General features: G+C 39.5%; 20 protein-coding genes across 20 annotated transcripts; 13 read left to right on the top strand and 7 right to left on the bottom strand. All coding sequences in view use genetic code 6, as the record gives it.

Moving 5' to 3' along the window:
- Positions 1 to 277: 277 nt before the first annotated feature.
- SS50377_23895 (Myb-like DNA-binding domain-containing protein) lies at positions 278 to 556 on the top strand (the record flags this gene model as incomplete). Its single annotated transcript, XM_067907759.1, has 1 exon — positions 278 to 556. The coding sequence occupies one exon, from the start codon at positions 278 to 280 to the stop codon at positions 554 to 556; it is 279 nt and encodes a 92-aa protein (XP_067764733.1).
- A 421-nt stretch (positions 557 to 977) lies between these two features.
- Positions 978 to 1352, top strand: SS50377_23896 (uncharacterized protein; the record flags this gene model as incomplete). Its single annotated transcript, XM_067907760.1, has 1 exon — positions 978 to 1352. One exon carries the CDS (start codon positions 978 to 980, stop codon positions 1350 to 1352), a length of 375 nt encoding a protein of 124 aa, XP_067764734.1.
- Positions 1353 to 1451: 99 nt separating this feature from the next.
- SS50377_23897 (uncharacterized protein) lies at positions 1452 to 3689 on the top strand (the record flags this gene model as incomplete). The annotated part of the gene is made up of 1 exon (XM_067907761.1): positions 1452 to 3689. The coding sequence occupies one exon, from the start codon at positions 1452 to 1454 to the stop codon at positions 3687 to 3689; it is 2238 nt and encodes a 745-aa protein (XP_067764735.1).
- On the top strand, positions 3686 to 4102 carry SS50377_23898 (uncharacterized protein; the record flags this gene model as incomplete). The annotated part of the gene is made up of 1 exon (XM_067907762.1): positions 3686 to 4102. The coding sequence occupies one exon, from the start codon at positions 3686 to 3688 to the stop codon at positions 4100 to 4102; it is 417 nt and encodes a 138-aa protein (XP_067764736.1).
- Positions 4103 to 4175: 73 nt separating this feature from the next.
- SS50377_23899 (uncharacterized protein) lies at positions 4176 to 4964 on the bottom strand (the record flags this gene model as incomplete). Its single annotated transcript, XM_067907763.1, has 1 exon — positions 4176 to 4964. One exon carries the CDS (start codon positions 4962 to 4964, stop codon positions 4176 to 4178), a length of 789 nt encoding a protein of 262 aa, XP_067764737.1.
- A 40-nt stretch (positions 4965 to 5004) lies between these two features.
- On the bottom strand, positions 5005 to 5286 carry SS50377_23900 (uncharacterized protein; the record flags this gene model as incomplete). The annotated part of the gene is made up of 1 exon (XM_067907764.1): positions 5005 to 5286. One exon carries the CDS (start codon positions 5284 to 5286, stop codon positions 5005 to 5007), a length of 282 nt encoding a protein of 93 aa, XP_067764738.1.
- Positions 5287 to 5303: 17 nt separating this feature from the next.
- Positions 5304 to 5672, bottom strand: SS50377_23901 (uncharacterized protein; the record flags this gene model as incomplete). The annotated part of the gene is made up of 1 exon (XM_067907765.1): positions 5304 to 5672. The coding sequence occupies one exon, from the start codon at positions 5670 to 5672 to the stop codon at positions 5304 to 5306; it is 369 nt and encodes a 122-aa protein (XP_067764739.1).
- Positions 5673 to 5859: 187 nt separating this feature from the next.
- SS50377_23902 (uncharacterized protein) lies at positions 5860 to 9441 on the top strand (the record flags this gene model as incomplete). Its single annotated transcript, XM_067907766.1, has 1 exon — positions 5860 to 9441. One exon carries the CDS (start codon positions 5860 to 5862, stop codon positions 9439 to 9441), a length of 3582 nt encoding a protein of 1193 aa, XP_067764740.1.
- A 136-nt stretch (positions 9442 to 9577) lies between these two features.
- SS50377_23903 (uncharacterized protein) lies at positions 9578 to 9946 on the top strand (the record flags this gene model as incomplete). Its single annotated transcript, XM_067907767.1, has 1 exon — positions 9578 to 9946. The coding sequence occupies one exon, from the start codon at positions 9578 to 9580 to the stop codon at positions 9944 to 9946; it is 369 nt and encodes a 122-aa protein (XP_067764741.1).
- Positions 9947 to 9963: 17 nt separating this feature from the next.
- SS50377_23904 (uncharacterized protein) lies at positions 9964 to 10245 on the top strand (the record flags this gene model as incomplete). Its single annotated transcript, XM_067907768.1, has 1 exon — positions 9964 to 10245. One exon carries the CDS (start codon positions 9964 to 9966, stop codon positions 10243 to 10245), a length of 282 nt encoding a protein of 93 aa, XP_067764742.1.
- Positions 10246 to 10285: 40 nt separating this feature from the next.
- SS50377_23905 (uncharacterized protein) lies at positions 10286 to 11074 on the top strand (the record flags this gene model as incomplete). The annotated part of the gene is made up of 1 exon (XM_067907769.1): positions 10286 to 11074. One exon carries the CDS (start codon positions 10286 to 10288, stop codon positions 11072 to 11074), a length of 789 nt encoding a protein of 262 aa, XP_067764743.1.
- A 73-nt stretch (positions 11075 to 11147) lies between these two features.
- On the bottom strand, positions 11148 to 11576 carry SS50377_23906 (uncharacterized protein; the record flags this gene model as incomplete). Its single annotated transcript, XM_067907770.1, has 1 exon — positions 11148 to 11576. One exon carries the CDS (start codon positions 11574 to 11576, stop codon positions 11148 to 11150), a length of 429 nt encoding a protein of 142 aa, XP_067764744.1.
- A 231-nt stretch (positions 11577 to 11807) lies between these two features.
- On the top strand, positions 11808 to 13307 carry SS50377_23907 (Na -driven multidrug efflux pump; the record flags this gene model as incomplete). The annotated part of the gene is made up of 1 exon (XM_067907771.1): positions 11808 to 13307. One exon carries the CDS (start codon positions 11808 to 11810, stop codon positions 13305 to 13307), a length of 1500 nt encoding a protein of 499 aa, XP_067764745.1.
- Positions 13308 to 13823: 516 nt separating this feature from the next.
- Positions 13824 to 14549, top strand: SS50377_23908 (uncharacterized protein; the record flags this gene model as incomplete). The annotated part of the gene is made up of 1 exon (XM_067907772.1): positions 13824 to 14549. One exon carries the CDS (start codon positions 13824 to 13826, stop codon positions 14547 to 14549), a length of 726 nt encoding a protein of 241 aa, XP_067764746.1.
- A 31-nt stretch (positions 14550 to 14580) lies between these two features.
- SS50377_23909 (uncharacterized protein) lies at positions 14581 to 14754 on the bottom strand (the record flags this gene model as incomplete). Its single annotated transcript, XM_067907773.1, has 1 exon — positions 14581 to 14754. The coding sequence occupies one exon, from the start codon at positions 14752 to 14754 to the stop codon at positions 14581 to 14583; it is 174 nt and encodes a 57-aa protein (XP_067764747.1).
- A 103-nt stretch (positions 14755 to 14857) lies between these two features.
- SS50377_23910 (FAD binding domain-containing protein) lies at positions 14858 to 16009 on the top strand (the record flags this gene model as incomplete). The annotated part of the gene is made up of 1 exon (XM_067907774.1): positions 14858 to 16009. The coding sequence occupies one exon, from the start codon at positions 14858 to 14860 to the stop codon at positions 16007 to 16009; it is 1152 nt and encodes a 383-aa protein (XP_067764748.1).
- Positions 16010 to 16019: 10 nt separating this feature from the next.
- On the bottom strand, positions 16020 to 16355 carry SS50377_23911 (uncharacterized protein; the record flags this gene model as incomplete). Its single annotated transcript, XM_067907775.1, has 1 exon — positions 16020 to 16355. One exon carries the CDS (start codon positions 16353 to 16355, stop codon positions 16020 to 16022), a length of 336 nt encoding a protein of 111 aa, XP_067764749.1.
- Positions 16356 to 16587: 232 nt separating this feature from the next.
- Positions 16588 to 17556, bottom strand: SS50377_23912 (uncharacterized protein; the record flags this gene model as incomplete). Its single annotated transcript, XM_067907776.1, has 1 exon — positions 16588 to 17556. The coding sequence occupies one exon, from the start codon at positions 17554 to 17556 to the stop codon at positions 16588 to 16590; it is 969 nt and encodes a 322-aa protein (XP_067764750.1).
- A 431-nt stretch (positions 17557 to 17987) lies between these two features.
- Positions 17988 to 18305, top strand: SS50377_23913 (uncharacterized protein; the record flags this gene model as incomplete). Its single annotated transcript, XM_067907777.1, has 1 exon — positions 17988 to 18305. The coding sequence occupies one exon, from the start codon at positions 17988 to 17990 to the stop codon at positions 18303 to 18305; it is 318 nt and encodes a 105-aa protein (XP_067764751.1).
- A 134-nt stretch (positions 18306 to 18439) lies between these two features.
- Positions 18440 to 19156, top strand: SS50377_23914 (uncharacterized protein; the record flags this gene model as incomplete). Its single annotated transcript, XM_067907778.1, has 1 exon — positions 18440 to 19156. One exon carries the CDS (start codon positions 18440 to 18442, stop codon positions 19154 to 19156), a length of 717 nt encoding a protein of 238 aa, XP_067764752.1.
- Between the last annotated feature and the right edge of the window lie 20 nt (positions 19157 to 19176).

Consider the following 19176-nt stretch of genomic DNA (forward strand, 5'->3'; position numbering starts at 1 on the left):
TATAAAAATTATGAATAATAATATAAATATATACAATATTCTTAATTATTTATTTGAAAACAAGTAAAGCAATTTCTAAACTCTGTATATCTTGTACTATATAGAGTATTTTATTTTTAATCTGTAATTAGTTGCTAACTGCACTTTAATTTTTATAAACTTTATACTATAATATGTTTAATGATAGTATATATTTACACAAATTGTGTATCAAAAATAAATGTAAATTCATATTTGATATATTATTCTTACATAGTATTATAATTGTATTTTTAAAATGACATGCAAACATAAATGGAGCTACCAGGAAATAGATATGTTAGTGGACGCTGTATCAAAGTATGGAAAGCATTGGAAATTGATTCAAGAAACAATATTCTAACATATCAAAGTCACTGGTCTCCGTTGTATGTATTACAAAATATAACGTTTAGGAGATACATAAGAAAATATAAATAGATTTGACGCCGTAGAACTTACTAAAACATCTACATAGAGTTATTTCAATACCTATAATGATTAATTTAACTCGTTAATCCCAGAAGAGCTGTTCTGAGTGTATTCTATTTTTCTGATAGTTTCTATTATTACTCGTTGTAGTTGTATATCTTCTTAAAATACAATGTATAGTAAAATACAATTTGTATTTGCTAAAATCATATATGTAATTTGCTATTAACCTTATTAGTTATATAGAGTTAATAATTTTAGCATACTTTTGTAGTAATCTGTAATAAAACTAAATTGAGAAAAGAAGAAACCTAGTAACTAATTATACTAAATAATATGACTAATAGATAAAAATTTATATTTCTAACAGATAAGTATGTTTTTATTAATTTTATATTTTATAATATTTTAAACGAAAATAGAATACTTAGTTATTTATAATTAATTAACATAACTAGAGTAAAAACCAAAAATTAGAGTAATGATTAAACCATATTTTATTACAATTTTAAACAATAATATTTAAAATGAAGAGTATTAAATATAACTACTAGTTCATAAGCAAGGAAGATACTATGTAGATTAAAACAATGATTTTGGCCTAAAAGTTGATAAAAGATACATCATGGGGCGAGGTTCTTCCAATTAAATAAAGCAATAAATTTGTAAAGCCAACAAGCTTTAGGACCCCTTCGCCAACAAATTAATTGTCTAGAGGTATCCGCCATACATTAAATCTAAGAACACCATAAATTAGCGATGAGTACCAAAAAATTGCCATCAAACCATTACTTTCCTGTAGAGCTAGCAAACCAAGCAAAATTACGGAATTAGATAATTCTTCGTATGATTTACCATCTTCTTTCATGCTAACTGCCATGATCCATACTATGATCGAGTGACTATTGAAATATACACAGAATAGTTCATTATTTTTTAAAATCCCATTTTTAATAATTTATATATTATAATATTATATATTATAATATATTTTCCAAATTATGAACGACGCCCTGCAAGCATTTCTGGATTCCTCAGACCCCAAATACCTTATTTTCACCCAAATACAGCCGATGCCTTTTCTTACACTTGTCTCGCAGCTCCCATTCCAAACGAATTAAATCCAAATCCTTAAAAATCATCTACAGTAAAATCTCCCACCAGGGCTGATGCAGCAGCTCCTTCAATTTAACCAGCAGATTGGTCTCACAGCAGATAGCTACAAGGCGCGCCGCTTTGCGCTGATTTTCGACCCGCAGAAACAGCTTGTTTTTGAACGACTCGTGGACCGCACTCTAACCGTACGCCAAGCGGCACTGCAGTGCGCAGTGGCATAAAACTTCTTATAGGACGATATTTTGGCATAACGTTTCGTGGATGTCCTCGTGTAAACCTCGAAAACAGACGACCTGATCGGTGCAATGGACCTGAATCTGGTATCCCCGGTCATTATAAACTACCTCAAAACAGCTGGAAGCTGCCCAGCTGCTGCCGAAAAGCTGGCAGAAATCGACCAGATTTCGCCTTTCGAGAGCTTCCTGCAGGAGGGCGACGCATACTTAATCAAGTACTTTCAGAAGGTCATAAACGCCCCGAATGCGTCGCTTATCGATTTCCTGAACGCCTACGTTGAACGCGAGTTCGAATTACTCCCGTGTGCGATAAACTCGATTCGTCACTCCAAAAATCACCAAATTGTAAACTTTCTAGAGCGTAAAATCTCTGATTTGAACCTAAACCGCAATGTTTTAGCCGGAGCTTTAAATTAAATTAACACTGATGACTCGTTTGGCGGAATTTCGGTGGATATTTTCGCCGGAAATCAACTGGATTTAGGCGTCTTGTTTAAGAGTAATAAGGACAACTAAAGTCTGCAAAATACGCAACAGAATCTCGCGATATTCACTCTACTGATATAAGAAATTTAGCGAAATATTCACGGAAATCTGCAGCTCGCAAATGATATAATCGTTAACTATCTAAACCGCACAGACTCGTTCGCGCTCGGAAAGCACATTACCATGCTAGATTTCGTCTTTAACTGCATGGCTCAGAGTTCGCAGCTCCACGACGAGAATCTTGAGGATGTTTCAGCGTTTGTCAAGCAAATTGACAGGTAAATTTCGCAATTTTACGTGTCCTGCAAAACGAGTTTTTCGACGGATTCTGACTTCTATTTTTAGATAGTTTCTATATCTACCGGAATTGTAAATTAAATTGCATTTTTCGCTCCTCATGAAGAGCTTTTGGGCGTTGTTTTGCACTGCCGAAACACGCTCGGCAAGCTCGCGACAATGATATTTGGGTAGTTATTCAGTTTAGAGATTCGTGCAGAAATCGGTTTTCTGAGGTCTGTGTATGTTTACACGATTTTGGGGGCCAACATTTCACTGCTGACGCCGTCGATCAAGGACTATCAGTTTGACGTAATTCGTAAGTGGGCAGAGCAGCTGGTTGGCCAGGTGAATATATACTCAGAGGACACTTTTTTGAAGTCTATCGTATATGGGGAGCAAGAGCCTGAGCAGAATGCGGCATTGATAGCTTTCACAGTCGAGAATGTGGTCGATTTAGTTAATATTTTGTTACAGTTCGATAATAAATTTGACATGGATGCGTTGATGGTTTAAATTGCTCGATTGGTATATCATGTTATGAATTCTAATACATTAAGAGGGTGTGTTGATTGCTAGAGCCTGATATTCACCTATTTTTAACCAATTTTGGGACGGTTATTTGAGCTTGCAAGTTTTACATCTAATTTTCTTCATTTTGGCGTTTTATTAGGTATTATTGTGCTGAATGTACCATAGGGTGAACGTTTTGTAATATTTTTATTCGATTAGCTGTTAACATAAGGTGCTGATTACTTAATAGTAACCGAAATATTGGTAGGAGTTCTAGCAGTTAACGAGTGCTATAAATTTGGCGAAGAAATAGGATGTACTGAAATTGTTAATAAATGCTCCAAAATAAACGTTCTACCAGTTATTTTCCTTTGTTATCGTCAGAGTAAGCAAGTAGAGCGCAGTATCGAAAAATTAATTACTCTCGGGATATCAGTATTGCCATAGGAATAACGATCCGCATGTTAAATCTAAATGCGTAAGTTAGAATGTGATATTGAGGTAGATGCCGGTACTGAGGATGCAGGCTAAGGATTTAGAGCTGAATATATTAAGAAGCTTGGAAAATTATGTTCACGTCCGGCTGGACTTATCGACCGTATATATGAATGAATGTTACAATTTAATTTTTATAAATAATAAATTTTTTCACTTTGTATGAAGGCCTACTATTGAAAAAATAACTATATTAAGCTTTTATTTTCTACTATTATAAGACATTATAACAATATAAAACTAAGAAATCCGCGATCCGGCCGCCGCGCAGGTTCGCTGAAGCGCGCCCCTTCCCATTCCCTCGGGCCCCTGCTCGGGAGCTGCTGGGCAACCGCCTCTCTGGGGCAGACAGCGCGAGCCACGGTACCTCCCGTCGATGCAGCATGCGGAGCACCGGGTACCGCGCCTCAGTCCCCCAGGAAGCTGGACTGGCGCCTCGGCCTGTCTCGCCGCGGCTCCGGCCTGGCCTCGGAGGGCGACGGCACGCGGTACGCCTGCTATCGTGTGCGCTGCGTGCCCAGGATCTGTGATATAGGCGGCTGCGGGGGCACCGGCTGGGACATGCCGCTCTGGCGCGCGCGGGACGGGCGCATTTCGGAAGGGTCAGTCGCGGCGGGCGCGGCGGAGGAGGGCGGCGATGGCGAAGGCGACCAGCAGCCAGAGGCCGGCGCTGATGCCGATGACGACCTGCACGGCGGTGGTGATGCCCGGCAGCACCCCGGTGGGGGCGCAGTACCAGGCCGTGATGTTGCGGAACATCTGCGGGCGCGTGGCGGTGTCCCCGGTGCCAAAGGCGAGCACCCCGTACTCTAGCGCGCCCCGGGCGGCCTCGCACCGCAGCCGGAAGGGCGGGGGCGCCGAGGTGGACACCGCGCAGCCCCCGTCGAGGCAGATCGCGGCGGGGCACCACTGGAAGGAGCGGCCCAAGCCGCAGTCCGCCACGCCCGAGGTGCGGACGGTGCAGTAGTCCAGCGCGCTCTGGGGGTCCAGCGGGCAGTAGGAGCCGCCCTGCACCGAGAAGAACGCCGCGGGAGCCCCCGCCGGGGTGCCGCCCAGGGCCCGGCAGGCGGCCAGGAAGAGCGCGTGCGGCACGCCGGGGCCCCAGACCTCCAGCGAGCCCGTTGCGCATAGCACCGGGTCCGGGGAGTAGAAGCCCCCGCACGTGTACGGGGCGGGGAGGCGCTGGCAGTTGCGGCACCAGGCCCGCGCGGTTAGCGTCTGGGCGGGGGAGGTCAGCTCGAGCATGGAGGCGACCAGGACGCCAGCGCGCCGCCGGCAGCTGTCCAGCAGGTCCTAGGCGCCCATGAAGTTGTTGGTGAGCGGCGTGCCGTCGGGGGCGCAGAGCAGCTGGATGGTGCGGGCGTGGAAGGCGCCGCAGGTGGTGCCGTACATTGTGGAGGGGCGGAGGGGACATGGCCCAAGCAGGAAAGCCTCACTCGACGAGCAGCACGCGCTCCACAAACCGCCCCGGCACCAGCAGCTCCTTGCGCTGCACCAGGTCGTACCCCGCGTGCGCCTCCGGGCTGGGAAGCGGCCTCTCAGCGTCGTCGCGGGGCACGAACTGCGTCACGTCGCGCAGCATGAAGCTCAGGTCGTACTCCAGGGCCGCGAGAGCCCCGCGCACGTGGAAGCCGTTGGTTAGCTGCAGCTGCACGACCGCGCCAAGGAAGCGCTCCCCGAACGCCTGCGCATCCGGCGTCTTCAACTCCGGCATTCAGTGGAAGGGAAGAATCAGTCCAGCTCGGTGGCGTAGTGCACGCCGAAGTCCGTCCCCGCCATGGGCCCGGCCGCCAGCTGCTGGAGCCTGCGCCGGTTCGCGTTCCGTAGGCCTGCGTGGGCAGCCTCGCGGTCTGCCATCTCCCCCACCGAGGTCGCCGCGCCCCGCCGGGTCTGCCGGTGCTTCTCCGCCTCCAGCGCCCGCACCTCGTCCAGCAGCTCGTGCGCGCGCCCCCGCAGACGGCCCAGCAGCAGCTCGTCGGGGCACGCCTGGCGGAGGTAGCGCAGGACTGGGGCCTCTGGCACGCAGGTGTACTGGGAGGGTGTGTAGGCGGCAGCGGGCTGCTGGCGGGCGGCCTGCTCGTGCTTCCGGATGTACGCCATTTCTGGGCGGGCCAGTTCGGGATATATAAGTAGTAATTTCTGGAACAAGGATATAGATATATATGATTTCCCATAATAAAAACAAGTTAACTACACAGTAAGCATTAAAGACTATTAGTTTAATTATAGTAGGATGAATAACTTATATATATTATCTCTCAATTATTTATCCACTCCATATTCCTAAATGCTATCCTAAATTAAAAATCTAAAAAACGTCATTATAGCACTAGGAACAGTTAAAATTCACGAATTATATTAACACATATCTCCAGATTGTAGGTAACATTAAAATTTGATTTAGAATTACTTGTTAAAAATTCCGCATTTAATTATTAAATAGGACTAGCTAACATTACCAGACTAATACCGCATTAAATATCTATCTTTAAATCTTATATGTTCCAAATACCCTCAGTTAAGTAAGATTTATTTCATTATTTCTTCATCTCTTTTTCATGGCTTCGACTAATAATAATTGATGCGATTTACTAATCTCGATGCTAAATAAGTATCAAGATTTGTTTTGATACTTGTTTAAGCAAATTTAGTCATATAAACTAAAGGAAAAATTTTATTTGCAACTTTTATTCTATAGCAGGAGTATCCTGAATATGTTTTACAAACCTTTTCTTAAATCAATACTGCAAATACATTATATGATTTGGTAGAATTTAATAAGATATTTTAAAATATAGTTACTAGTGTATCAGTATTACTTGATTCATAGTTTAAAAACTAAAATTTAGAGAACACAATATAGCAGGTTTCAAATTTTTAAGCTTGTTGGAAACCTGAGATTTTCATAGAAACCTTAATAAAGTATAATTTAATTGAAATAAAAATTGTTGGGAAACGAAAAATTTTTATTAAAAAATAAGCAGATACCAAATAGTTTATCAGCCCTAATTTTTCTATTTTTACACCTATTTTTGCACCAACGCGTGTAGTAAAACTACATTCTTTGGATATTTTGCAAGCTACGCATGGTTAAGGGCTTGTTTTATTAATAAAATAATATTTCACACATGAATCTACTAAAATGTCTACGCATTTAAAACCAATGTTGGAAGCTAATTACCATATGAAAATAAATGAAAGCGGTCTAATAACGTCTTTAAAAAGAGAGCAGCATGACAATTCAGAAATCTGTAAAGATGAAGCTATTGATTCAGATACGGTACCAAAAGGGGATCGAGCAGTTGTACTGAAAACAATTCTAGATAATGTTTAATTTATAGAAATTTTTTAACTTTTTCATATTTTGTAGCTTAAAATTTATGCATAAGGTGATTTTGTTAAAATAGACAATAAATATAGGATTAGGTTTCTATAGTAATGTTAAAAATAATATAATATTCAGAGTGTAACCATTAATGGTATATAATTTTTATTTTTAAAGGATAATGGAACTACTGAAGAGTCTATTGCAAATTGTTTAAATAAAGAGAATACATTTGAAAATTAATATTTTCTTAATTCTCAATAAGAACATCAGTTATATTTGTTAGATACTATTAAAAACCTATCAGAACTAATAATATTTAACAAAATTTTTAGAGACTCATGTTTTTATGTTGATAGCTTACTAGCTTATTTAACACCATAACAACTCATAAATATAGATTATAATTTAGGAATTTGTGTATTATAAAATATTTGTGAGTTTACATAGAGATAAATGTTGAATACACCTGTAATTTTGCTTCCAATTGACTTATAAGTTCTCATTCTGAAAAATTATTAGGATTACATTAAATTTAAATCATTTATTACAATAGAAATTAAAAAACTGTTATAATTAGGATTTTTAGAGTAAATTCCTCTTAAAATTGGAATTAATGATTTTTATATTGCAAGAATTAATAATACTTCCTGTGAGAAAATAGCTATTAGAATTAGATCAGTATTTTAGTTCGAAGTAACAAAATTTATTGATAAAGAATATTGTAGTATCATTGAAGATTTAACTTTCATAAACAAAACAGAAGCGTAGTATTTTATAGAATATTCTTATTAAATTCAATCTTTTAAAATTCCTTTTATTTTTGCTAATTATTTTTACTAACTATTAACCATTCTTAATTAATAAGTTACTAAAACATTTCCTTTTCCAAGTTATATTAATTTAGAACTAGATAAAAATTTAATTATTGATACAGAGTATAATGAAATTATTTAAAATATACATAATATTTTATAAATCTAGAATTTCTGCCCCTAATAAGAAAAATTAAAGATTAAAAAATATTTACATAATGTTTCAGGTTCTATTATACATATTGAATAGCTTTAAATAGAAAATATAACCTAAAATTAAATACTAGTTACTATTATTAAACTGAAATAGTAAAACTCTATAAGGGCTAAGAAAGCTATTTATTTTCTAAATTAGAAGAGATTTTTACCATTTGACTTAGATAATTTAAGCCAATTTCATGTAGTAATTAATTAAGATCTTACTACTAAATCTCATCATAGACAGAAATCATCTGAAGAACTCTCAAAATTGCATTAAAAACGAGTTATTACACATGTATCGCATATTGATAATAAAGAATATCTTAGGTTTTCGAGCTTACAGCGTATTAATAAAAGTGTTATAAGTGCTCGCCTTCATAAAATGCACTTTTAGCATTTTAAACCTCATAAGCTTAACATTTAATATACAGTGAAAAAGCAGCACCAAAATACGATTTCAACTAAGGTTTCACTTCCATTTTCCATTAAAAAATCAATTTTTCAATTCGCTGAATCCACACTTTAGCTAAAAAAAGGTTCTTGGGGTGAATATTTGAACTTGCGGGATACAAGCAAATCACCAGAAATCTATGAGCTTTATGTACAAATTATAAAAGACTAAACTGTGCCAAAAGACTGCATTTTGCAAGATTTTTTTTACGCCTCGGGACTGCTTACAAAGGATTTTAAACTGCCCCGTGCGATCAGATACGCACCGTTCGTGAAAACCTTCAAATTCGATCATTCAGAGGCTTCTGGGGTCCAGCTTAGCATTCTTCAGGATCTGGCACTGGTCAGAAATGTGTTGATTTTCGATGATAAAACGGTGAAAACGAGCGAAATGCTAGCCCAAAACGACGCAGAATTCGTCGAAATTGAGGCCGAAATTGCGAATTCTGGAGCATTTCCGTTCCATTTTGACCTCAAAATTACAGCATTTGACCAGAAGGAAATTGACGATTTAGATACCAGCATAATGAGCCTCTAGAACTCTCAACAAATTGCCGTTGCGAGCGTTTATGATGATATTTTGGAGTAGAGCCAATTTTCACTCAGGCGCTCAAGCTACAAAGGCGGGTATGAGGAGGGGAAAAATGCTGATATTGGAGCGGATTAGTAGGTTAAATGCGAGTTAGAAACTTAGAATTAGGTAGTTTTGTTACTGAATGAATAATAATAAGAAAGTTTAATCTAAAAATTTACGTGCAACGAAATTGAGCTTGTGGGCAGCAAAAATGGGTTTTAGGAAGAGCTCCCAGAAGAATTTATTAGGGATATTAGTATTTGTATACTCGATTTTATTTATGTAAATCCTGGAAATAATGTTATGAGCATGCTATGCAAATTTTTTATGGTTCTACCAGTCGTCATAATTCGCGTTATCAATGTTTTGAGCTATGACTTTTTGGTCGAAATTAGGGATTCTAGAGGTTATGTTGCCAGATGCCTTACTGGGAAGGTAGAGGAAGAATCATGGACGCTTAGGACTAGTTATGAGAATTATAGGCGTTTTGTCTAGTAGGAGTGATTTAACGGTAAATATTTTATTAATTGGCGTTTTTAGTACTAAGTTTGTTGTTTATCCTATTGAACTAAGGTAATAAATTATACTTATTTTTTCCAGGAAATTACTACTTATATATCCCGAACTGGCCCGCCCAGAAATGGCGTACATCCGGAAGCACGAGCAGGCCGCCCGCCAGCAGCCCGCTGCCGCCTACACACCCTCCCAGTACACCTGCGTGCCAGAGGCCCCAGTCCTGCGCTACCTCCGCCAGGCGTGCCCCGACGAGCTGTTGCTGGGCCGTCTGCGGGGGCGCGCGCACGAGCTGCTGGACGAGGTGCGGGCGCTGGAGGCGGAGAAGCACCGGCAGACCCGGCGGGGCGCGGCGACCTCGGTGGGGGAGATGGCAGACCGCGAGGCTGCCCACGCAGGCCTACGGAACGCGAACCGGCGCAGGCTCCAGCAGCTGGCGGCCGGGCCCATGGCGGGGACGGACTTCGGCGTGCACTACGCCACCGAGCTGGACTGATTCTTCCCTTCCACTGAATGCCGGAGTTGAAGACGCCGGATGCGCAGGCGTTCGGGGAGCGCTTCCTTGGCGCGGTCGTGCAGCTGCAGCTAACCAACGGCTTCCACGTGCGCGGGGCTCTCGCGGCCCTGGAGTACGACCTGAGCTTCATGCTGCGCGACGTGACGCAGTTCGTGCCCCGCGACGACGCTGAGAGGCCGCTTCCCAGCCCGGAGGCGCACGCGGGGTACGACCTGGTGCAGCGCAAGGAGCTGCTGGTGCCGGGGCGGTTTGTGGAGCGCGTGCTGCTCGTCGAGTGAGGCTTTCCTGCTTGGGCCATGTCCCCTCCGCCCCTCCACAATGTACGGCACCACCTGCGGCGCCTTCCACGCCCGCACCATCCAGCTGCTCTGCGCCCCCGACGGCACGCCGCTCACCAACAACTTCATGGGCGCCTAGGACCTGCTGGACAGCTGCCGGCGGCGCGCTGGCGTCCTGGTCGCCTCCATGCTCGAGCTGACCTCCCCCGCCCAGACGCTAACCGCGCGGGCCTGGTGCCGCAACTGCCAGCGCCTCCCCGCCCCGTACACGTGCGGGGGCTTCTACTCCCCGGACCCGGTGCTATGCGCAACGGGCTCGCTGGAGGTCTGGGGCCCCGGCGTGCCGCACGCGCTCTTCCTGGCCGCCTGCCGGGCCCTGGGCGGCACCCCGGCGGGGGCTCCCGCGGCGTTCTTCTCGGTGCAGGGCGGCGCCTACTGCCCGCTGGACCCCCAGAGCGCGCTGGACTACTGCACCGTCCGCACCTCGGGCGTGGCGGACTGCGGCTTGGGCCGCTCCTTCCAGTGGTGCCCCGCCGCGATCTGCCTCGACGGGGGCTGCGCGGTGTCCACCTCGGCGCCCCCGCCCTTCCGGCTGCGGTGCGAGGCCGCCCGGGGCGCGCTAGAGTACGGGGTGCTCGCCTTTGGCACCGGGGACACCGCCACGCGCCCGCAGATGTTCCGCAACATCACGGCCTGGTACTGCGCCCCCACCGGGGTGCTGCCGGGCATCACCACCGCCGTGCAGGTCGTCATCGGCATCAGCGCCGGCCTCTGGCTGCTGGTCGCCTTCGCCATCGCCGCCCTCCTCCGCCGCGCCCGCCGCGACTGACCCTTCCGAAATGCGCCCGTCCCGCGCGCGCCAGAGCGGCATGTCCCAGCCGGTGCCCCCGCAGCCGCCTATATCACAGATCCTGGGCACGCAGCGCACACGATAGCAGGCGTACCGCGTGCCGTCGCCCTCCGAGGCCAGGCCGGAGCCGCGGCGAGACAGGCCGAGGCGCCAGTCCAGCTTCCTGGGGGACTGAGGCGCGGTACCCGGTGCTCCGCATGCTGCATCGACGGGAGGTACCGTGGCTCGCGCTGTCTGCCACAGAGAGGCGGTTGCCCAGCAGCTCCCGAGCAGGGGCCCGAAGGAATAGGAAGGGGCGCGCTTCAGCGAACCTGCGCGGCGGCCGGATCGCGGATTTCTTAGTTATTAGGATGACTTTTTGTTTTTCTTGTACTTGATTACTCCAGCCTGATTAGAAGTATTTGCTAGATTTTGTATATACTTTTATTAGACTAGATGAAGTAAGTAAGGTTATTATATTCAAACTTATAATATATTACATTAACAACCTACATTTTACAAATAGACCTACTTAATGTTATAATTTATATTTTATTTTAAGGTTATGCGATTGGTATTAGTGAATGTTGAATATAATGTGAATACAAATATGAGGTTAATTATAATATGAATAATACAACAAAGAATTATTAGGATATACGTAAAATTAATTTTAAAAAATATTATATATTATGGTATTTTAGCTGAAGGTATATTCTTTCTTTTATTTAAAATGACTGACACTATAGAAGTAAAAAATAAGGAAGAAAATACAAAGGTTAATAAAAAAGACGTATCTTATTTAGGAACTGGACCAATATTACAAGTACTCCTATATTAATCTGTGAATAATATGTTGGGTTTTGTTATTGTAACATTGTATATGCTGGCTGATTCTGTGTTCATAGGCTAGTATCTTGGAGAACCAGGTTTAGCAGCTTCTTCACTAGGATTATCAATCGAGTTACTATTATGTATTATTGTCATTCAGTCACTATCCGTTGGTTCAATAGCTTTAATTGGCCCTGCTCTCGGATAAAATAGAATAGATGATGCTAGAAATTATGCCACATAATTTTTCCTCTTACTGGTTATCTATAATCTTATTGTACCTTGCTTTATGATACCCTTAAGAAAAATTATAGCGTAAGGATTAGGTGCAACTACAGAGCCAACCTATACATATCTTGAAAGTTATATTACTGTTATGTATTCTGGTGGTGTTCTAGCTTATACTATTAATGTAGGTCTACTACCACTTTTAAGGTAAGAGAATAAAGTTCGAGAAGCTATGGTTTTATAAATCGTTAGCTCCTTGCTTAATATTATACTTGATGCTATTTTCTTCAATCTAACATTAAGTTAGCTCGGTATGATGTGTGCAGCCTTATCTACTGTACTCTCATAACTTATCATTGATATTTGGATATTATATAATTTCTTTGGTGGGGTAAAATCAACAGTAATAAAATTTAGTAAGAAAGGCCTCAGATTCACCAAAGAATACCTTAAAACTACATTTGCACAGTTTGTTCCAGCTGTTTCTAATACTGTTCCTATCATAGTGGAAATCGCACTGATGAATTCCCAAATATCTAAATATGGAGGAAACAAAGCAGTTTTCTATGGTGCTGTATATGGACTCATGTGTCGGTTAATATAGTTACTTGTGCAACCAAGATTAGGAATTTATTTCGGTTTTTTAGCTATAATTTCATACAATCTAGGCCAAAAAAAGTTTTAAAGAATATAAAAACTTATTTATTATGCAGATTGGGTTACAATGTTCTTCTTAATTATAATTGACGCTATTCTTATAGGATTAATGCCATATATTATTTTTATATTCAACACCGATCAGAAGTTTATTGATGAGGCCACTCCACTTCTCAGGATGAGCTTCGCGGGTCTTTTCACCATGGGATCAATTTCAGTAGCGTCTGGGGTGTTATAGATGAGTGGATAAGTCGTAATTGCGACTCTAATTTAAGGATTTAGACTTACTATTGATATTATCTTGCTTTATACAATTCCACTCTTCTTAGATGTGAAATGGGTATTTTTAGTACCATCTATAACTGAAACTTGTGGATGTATCATTGGCTAAGTAGTATTAGCAACATAAACTCGTAAGTATAAAAGAATGGCTGAAACCCAAGCTTTAGAGTCAGAACTTGAACTATGTTCTTAAGTTGAAATAAGCGTATAAGATGGAGTTAAAGAAGAAAACTGATATTGATTTCTATTAAGCTATTATTTTTAGTAAAGTATGCGATTTTTTATTAATATTCACTAGCATTTTTAATGCAAAATAAGATTTATTATTATTATTTAAATTAAGGTATATAAGTATACGATGATAATTGTTCGCTAACTTTAAATAATATAAAAAACTAAATTGTACTTGTTTTTCCTTTTAATTTTTAGAATGTATCGTGAGGATAATTTTCTTTATCTACAAAAATAATTGACATTGCTAGAACAATAATACTAACATCAACTATATATAGGCTTTATACACCAAAATGATGTTGTTTAAAAAGTATTTTAGTATAAAATGTTACTAGAATATTAGTAACCTTAGAATAGTTAAGAAAAAGTTTAATTACATATCAAAGATTTTATCAAATGATTATTTATATTACAATTTATTATTAATATCTATCCATATTCTCATAATTTTATTGTTTTGTAATGTAAAATGAATAGAAACAAGTTTTATATAAAGTATTATTTGTTGACTAGAAAAATGAGAAATATTAAGAAAAAAACTTTGACCGCCCTATCACTACTAACATAAGAAAATTAGCCATCTCAGTCACTATTTTCATCTAGAACATTGCAACAATAACTATGCCCTAGGTTATTATAATCTTCGCGATTGAACACTCCAAATATGTATCCATCAAATTTAGCGTTAATTTAGTAAGTAGAAATTGCACTAATAAAAAATAACTGTGATTTAAAGGTAAATTTACAGTCTTCTGATGATGAGGATAGTCCATATTCATACAAAATAATACCAACTACTGAATAAGCACCATTCGTTCTCAAAAATATTGAATTTCTTATTGAATACAAATAATTGTTTTAAGAAGGTATTAGATTTGGTAGATAGCAGTATATATAGTCTATAATTGTAAATTTTCGACGAGATAGAAAAAATAGTACGACCTAAAAGATTACAAAACTGCATCTAAATAATATTAAATTAAGTATAAAAACAACAAATTAATAAAAGTGTATTTTTTGTTCTAATGAATCAATAGTAAGTAAAGTTACAATAGATATTATTTAATAAATGTAGAACGATTTTAGGTTATTATTTGGTTCAGATATACCTTTTAAAAATTATATATTTATCAAATGGTAATTATTCCCAGATGGACTAAAAATTGCGTACTAAGAGGAGCAAAATATCTCGAAATTGATAAAGTAGGTAAATCGTTTAATATCAAAGCGAACACAAAAATGAGTTGTATTCTACATTTTTTATATTATCTAATTCACTCAGGAAGTGGTGAAAATGTTTCCCCGGCGTTAGGATAAAAAATATTAAGTCCAAATTCATTTATTTCTTCAAATTTATCTAATACTTAGTTATAATCCTACATAACAAAATCAGTCAAATTCTATGATACATTACTAATTCCTGGTATATGAGTAATTGGTTTAAACATTTTATTTAAGGTAAACTTATTATATAATAAATAATAAAATTATAATAAAATTACTCAATAGTATTAATATATATATTTAAAAATTACCCACTTCTAAAATCAAATGTCATTGCCAAAATCATACCCTTGTACCATTTTACCAGCAAATAATTATCATTTCATTCGTCTTGTTTCATCAAAGTAACTTTCTGTTAGTAAGTAAGAAAGGATTAACCGTCTGTATTCATTTTCATTTCCTGATGAATTAGAATTATATCCATGCTCTTTAATAGATATAATTCCTCGTAATTTAGAATCGGTTATGAGAGATTTTTTTGAGTCTAATTCTCTATATATTGATGATGATCTTACAAGGTAAGCCCATAAAGAATATATTTTTACGCCAGACTTTCCACATGTTCCAAAATGTGAAATGATGCTATGGGATCTTGTTTCTTAATATTTTGATTTAAATGCAATTATTGATGAAACTATTTCTAAGAAATTAGTGTTTTTTATAATGAATAATGAAGAGAGGGATATATTTAAAACTCTGGATTTTTCCTCAATTCGTTTTCGTGTTGTTGATGTTTTCCGTAAATTTAAATCAATTTCAATTTCAATTCCATAATTAATAAATCTTCCTATACTCAACCCTAGAACGTTTTCCATTTGTAGTTATAGAAAATGCGACCTAATTGTCTAAGATGTTTTAGAAACTAGATAAGATCCTATTACTAACGTTAACACAGTAATTTATGGAGTGACTAGTGGAATGCTAAGAGAATTATCATCCAGTTTGGGAAACGTGCTTAAGCCTTATTTAGACAGATAGGGTCTAGTTTGTGCACGAATTTCATAATCACCATTTATGAAAGTTTTAACAAGTTAAAAGCATCTAGTAATAATCTCTATAGGTGCAGGTTTTTCGTCAATTTTACCTCTAATTAGATACCGATAGAAACAAAATATAGACACACCAATTACATTATTTTTAAATACACGTAATTCAGATGATTTAGGATATCTATAAAAATAAATAATTGACGGACCAAGTTAAAATTTAAGAGTTTTAGTGGCAACTGGTTAACCAGCTAGTGTTTCTATTATTGAAAATGCAGAGGTGTTTACAGAAGATACTCAGTTAGTATATGCTGGTAGATCGAGTGTGCTTTTAGAAATCAAAGATCTTGTTATTCAAATGTATGATGAAAATGGTGCAGATGGCGAGTAAAAAGTAGATGAAATAATAAAATACACGTGGATCAGAGACTGATTCTATATAATCACTTCCGTAAAAATTGCCATAAACTCTTCTTGGCGGGTTTGGGCTTTTCTAACAAACTTGTTGATTATCCAAAATTAAAATTAGTTTGAGTTAGCTGTTAAAACATAGACTAATCCGCTACCAATTTTATACTAAACTTTTAAGTAATAAACATGTTGCATTTTAATGCGTTTATTATTTATTGTTATTACTTTTAAATAGCTAAAATTTAACTGTAAAGAAATTAGATTTTCGTTTTCATTTCAGTAAATTTAGTTTAATAGTAAATATCTTCCCGTTTTAGCCTTTCAATATACTAATGCTTATCAATTTTCATATTTATTTGTATATCCATTTTATGTTATTATAATATAATAATTATATTCACCACTATTTTAGTTAAAATCTAAAATATTTGGTATCACTAGAAATTAATCCAAATCTACTAAGCTAAGAATTTGAAGAAGTCCGCGCCGAAGTGTCTGCATACTATCAAAACTCGCATCTCTCTAAGATTCGTTATGTTCCAGCAGTTCTTGTTAAAAACTTCAACAATCCTCCGTCCAAGCTGAATTAAAATAATATTATCACTTGTCCATACTCAGCTAGCTGCCTTCGCGCTTCTGGCTCAAATTGCTCAGTTGCTGCAGTTCTTTTATGATAAAAATAGCCTCCTCTTTTACTACTTGAAACGATTCGTCATTGTGCGAAATTGAATCTTTCAGCGAATTGTACTATGCGACACCGTTGCTAATTATAGCCTGCTACTTCTAATTTTCCTCACGCAGTTTCTCAATTTCCTCCCCTTGACGCTAGCTACGCGCGCTGCTCTCTGAATTGGCCGTCGCGAGCTCCTAGCACTTCAGCTCAAATCTGCCCTTCCACAAATTATCCGATTCAACTTCAAACCCATTATTATATTGTAACTAGTATTAAATTATTTTGTTTTAACTGCGCAATTCTGCGTCCAAAATTTTGGTCTCGAATTCGTTCTGCTGCAGCAGTTACTACTGCCGCATATTACGGGCCTTCTACTCGCAGACCCGAAGTTTGCCTTCTACTGCGCGCAACTCATCCCTCAGATCACGTTCGAGCGATTCGTGCGCGGCTCGCATCTCGTCGAACTTCTCTCTGGGGACCGTTTCCAGAGCCGTGTTCGAGGAGAACGAAAGCTGTGACTGAAGCGATGCGATTTTGGCGCTCAAATTTGCTATAAGAGCCTGCTACGCGTGATGCAGGGTGACGTTGCTACTTTGGGGGGTGCCTTTAGTTGCGAGGTGCTCAATCTTGAGGGGCTGGATCTGCGCAACGCCGGATTCAATTTTAGGGGGTCTTGGAGTGCAGATTGGAATGCTTTATGTGGGGATTCCCGGTTGCGGCGTGAGCTGGGACACTGTCAGCGCAGAATTTTTGTAGTTTTACAGCGGCGTGCGCTGGGAAGGTGCTGGTTGGTTGGCACCAGGCGAATACCTGTCCCTCAGCAGCTGGAATTACTGCTTTAGTACGGCGCTGGTGGACTGGGCAGACTAGGGCCTTTTGAAATTTGGGTTATACATTTGGAAGGCGTACAAATAATGATAATGATAGTATATATGAAGCAAATTAATTTTCGTATTAGTATTATTATACATTTAATAGTGATAAAATTTTATACATTATTGACATGTGATAACTCTATAGGGTCAGAATTTTAGTTTAGTAATTATGGGAGGTGCTACAAAGGCAGTAAATGATTTTATATTTACTTGTTCAAGGGTTGCTCATAGTATAACAGTTTTACTAAAACCTTCAATGATTTAACTAGATATTGCCATATTGGCGCATCAAGGGCTATTATGAATGGTTTAGCAATGCTAATATTTTACTACTGACTTAAATAAGTAAATTTTCGATAATAAACAGTTACATAGAAGACTTGAAGAACTAGGAAAATTGCAATAAATTATCTTGGCTGGCTTGATCAGCTTTCGTTCCTATACCTTTCTTTATGATGATATAAATTAACCACGAATACTATGAAACATAATCCCACACGCGAACCCAAATACACGTGTCAGTATCTCCTGACACGAAAAAAATCATGTATAAGCCTATTATTACCATATCAGTGCAATAACATCCATAATAACTCCTAAAAGCTTAGAATATAGTGACTCAGCGAAATACACCACCACAACTGACTGCATACGAGTGGCTCATTACAATTTTCTAAAAACTCCATTCAATCCTAGTAAAAAGCAACACAACTGGAGTCTTAAATAACACTACTCAAATATACAAGTTACATGAGAATAATAAGGCCTGACACCCCCACTTACCTGCGCGCTTGGGCCCTCCGAATATAAATTATTATTATTATTATATAATATAATAAATATATTTATTTTCTACAATTTATTTTAATATTATTATATCCCAATATTAACCTAATTTTATAAAATGGAGATTTAGTTCCCAAACGAAATTAGCCAAAATTTGCTCCTCGATTAACTCAGCTGGCGACCAGGAGCTGTTGCTACGCCTATAATCACCCCAAACTTTGTAACGAAAATCGATCTGCACAGGGTCAATTTGCACTTTCCACTCCATCTCTAACTGATCCAAAGCGCCAGAAACGTCCGTGATCTCTCGCTCCGCGCCTGCAATTTGCGCGTTTTGGAGCTGCGAAATTTCGAATTTTTGACAAAAATTGACCTTTCAAACAATCCAAATCTAATTCGATTTTCCATTCCTTCTTCGGCAAAGGTGCTAATCGTCAGAAATTGCGGTTTGACCGATTTTTCGATCGAAACTGACGGCCTGAACTGCCTCGATCTGGCGCACAACAAGCTGCGACGGGTGGCACCGCAGAGGCGCCTGGGACTGCTCGATTTGAGCTTCAATTCGCTCCAAAATTTCGACGTTTCGGAGCACTTCGAAGTCGCTAAAGTCGTCCTGTGGCGCAACGAACTGCGCTATTTCATGCTCTTCGACGACGTTGAAATCGATTTGTGCAGCCAGAAATTGGAGTGGGAAATTGTTTAATATAAAGGTATAATAATTGATATAATTAAAAAATTTGGAGTGGTAGAAAAAAGGAAGGGGATGCCGTAGAATTTGGTGAGGTGCGAGATGTTGCGGAGGCTATATAGGGGCTTTGGGATAGTGCGGTAGTGAGGGCACTTCAAATAAATTAT

The sequence above is a fragment of the Spironucleus salmonicida genome, chromosome 4, assembly GCF_000497125.1.
Source record: "Spironucleus salmonicida strain ATCC 50377 chromosome 4, whole genome shotgun sequence".
Taxonomy (NCBI): Eukaryota; Fornicata; order Diplomonadida; family Hexamitidae; genus Spironucleus; species Spironucleus salmonicida.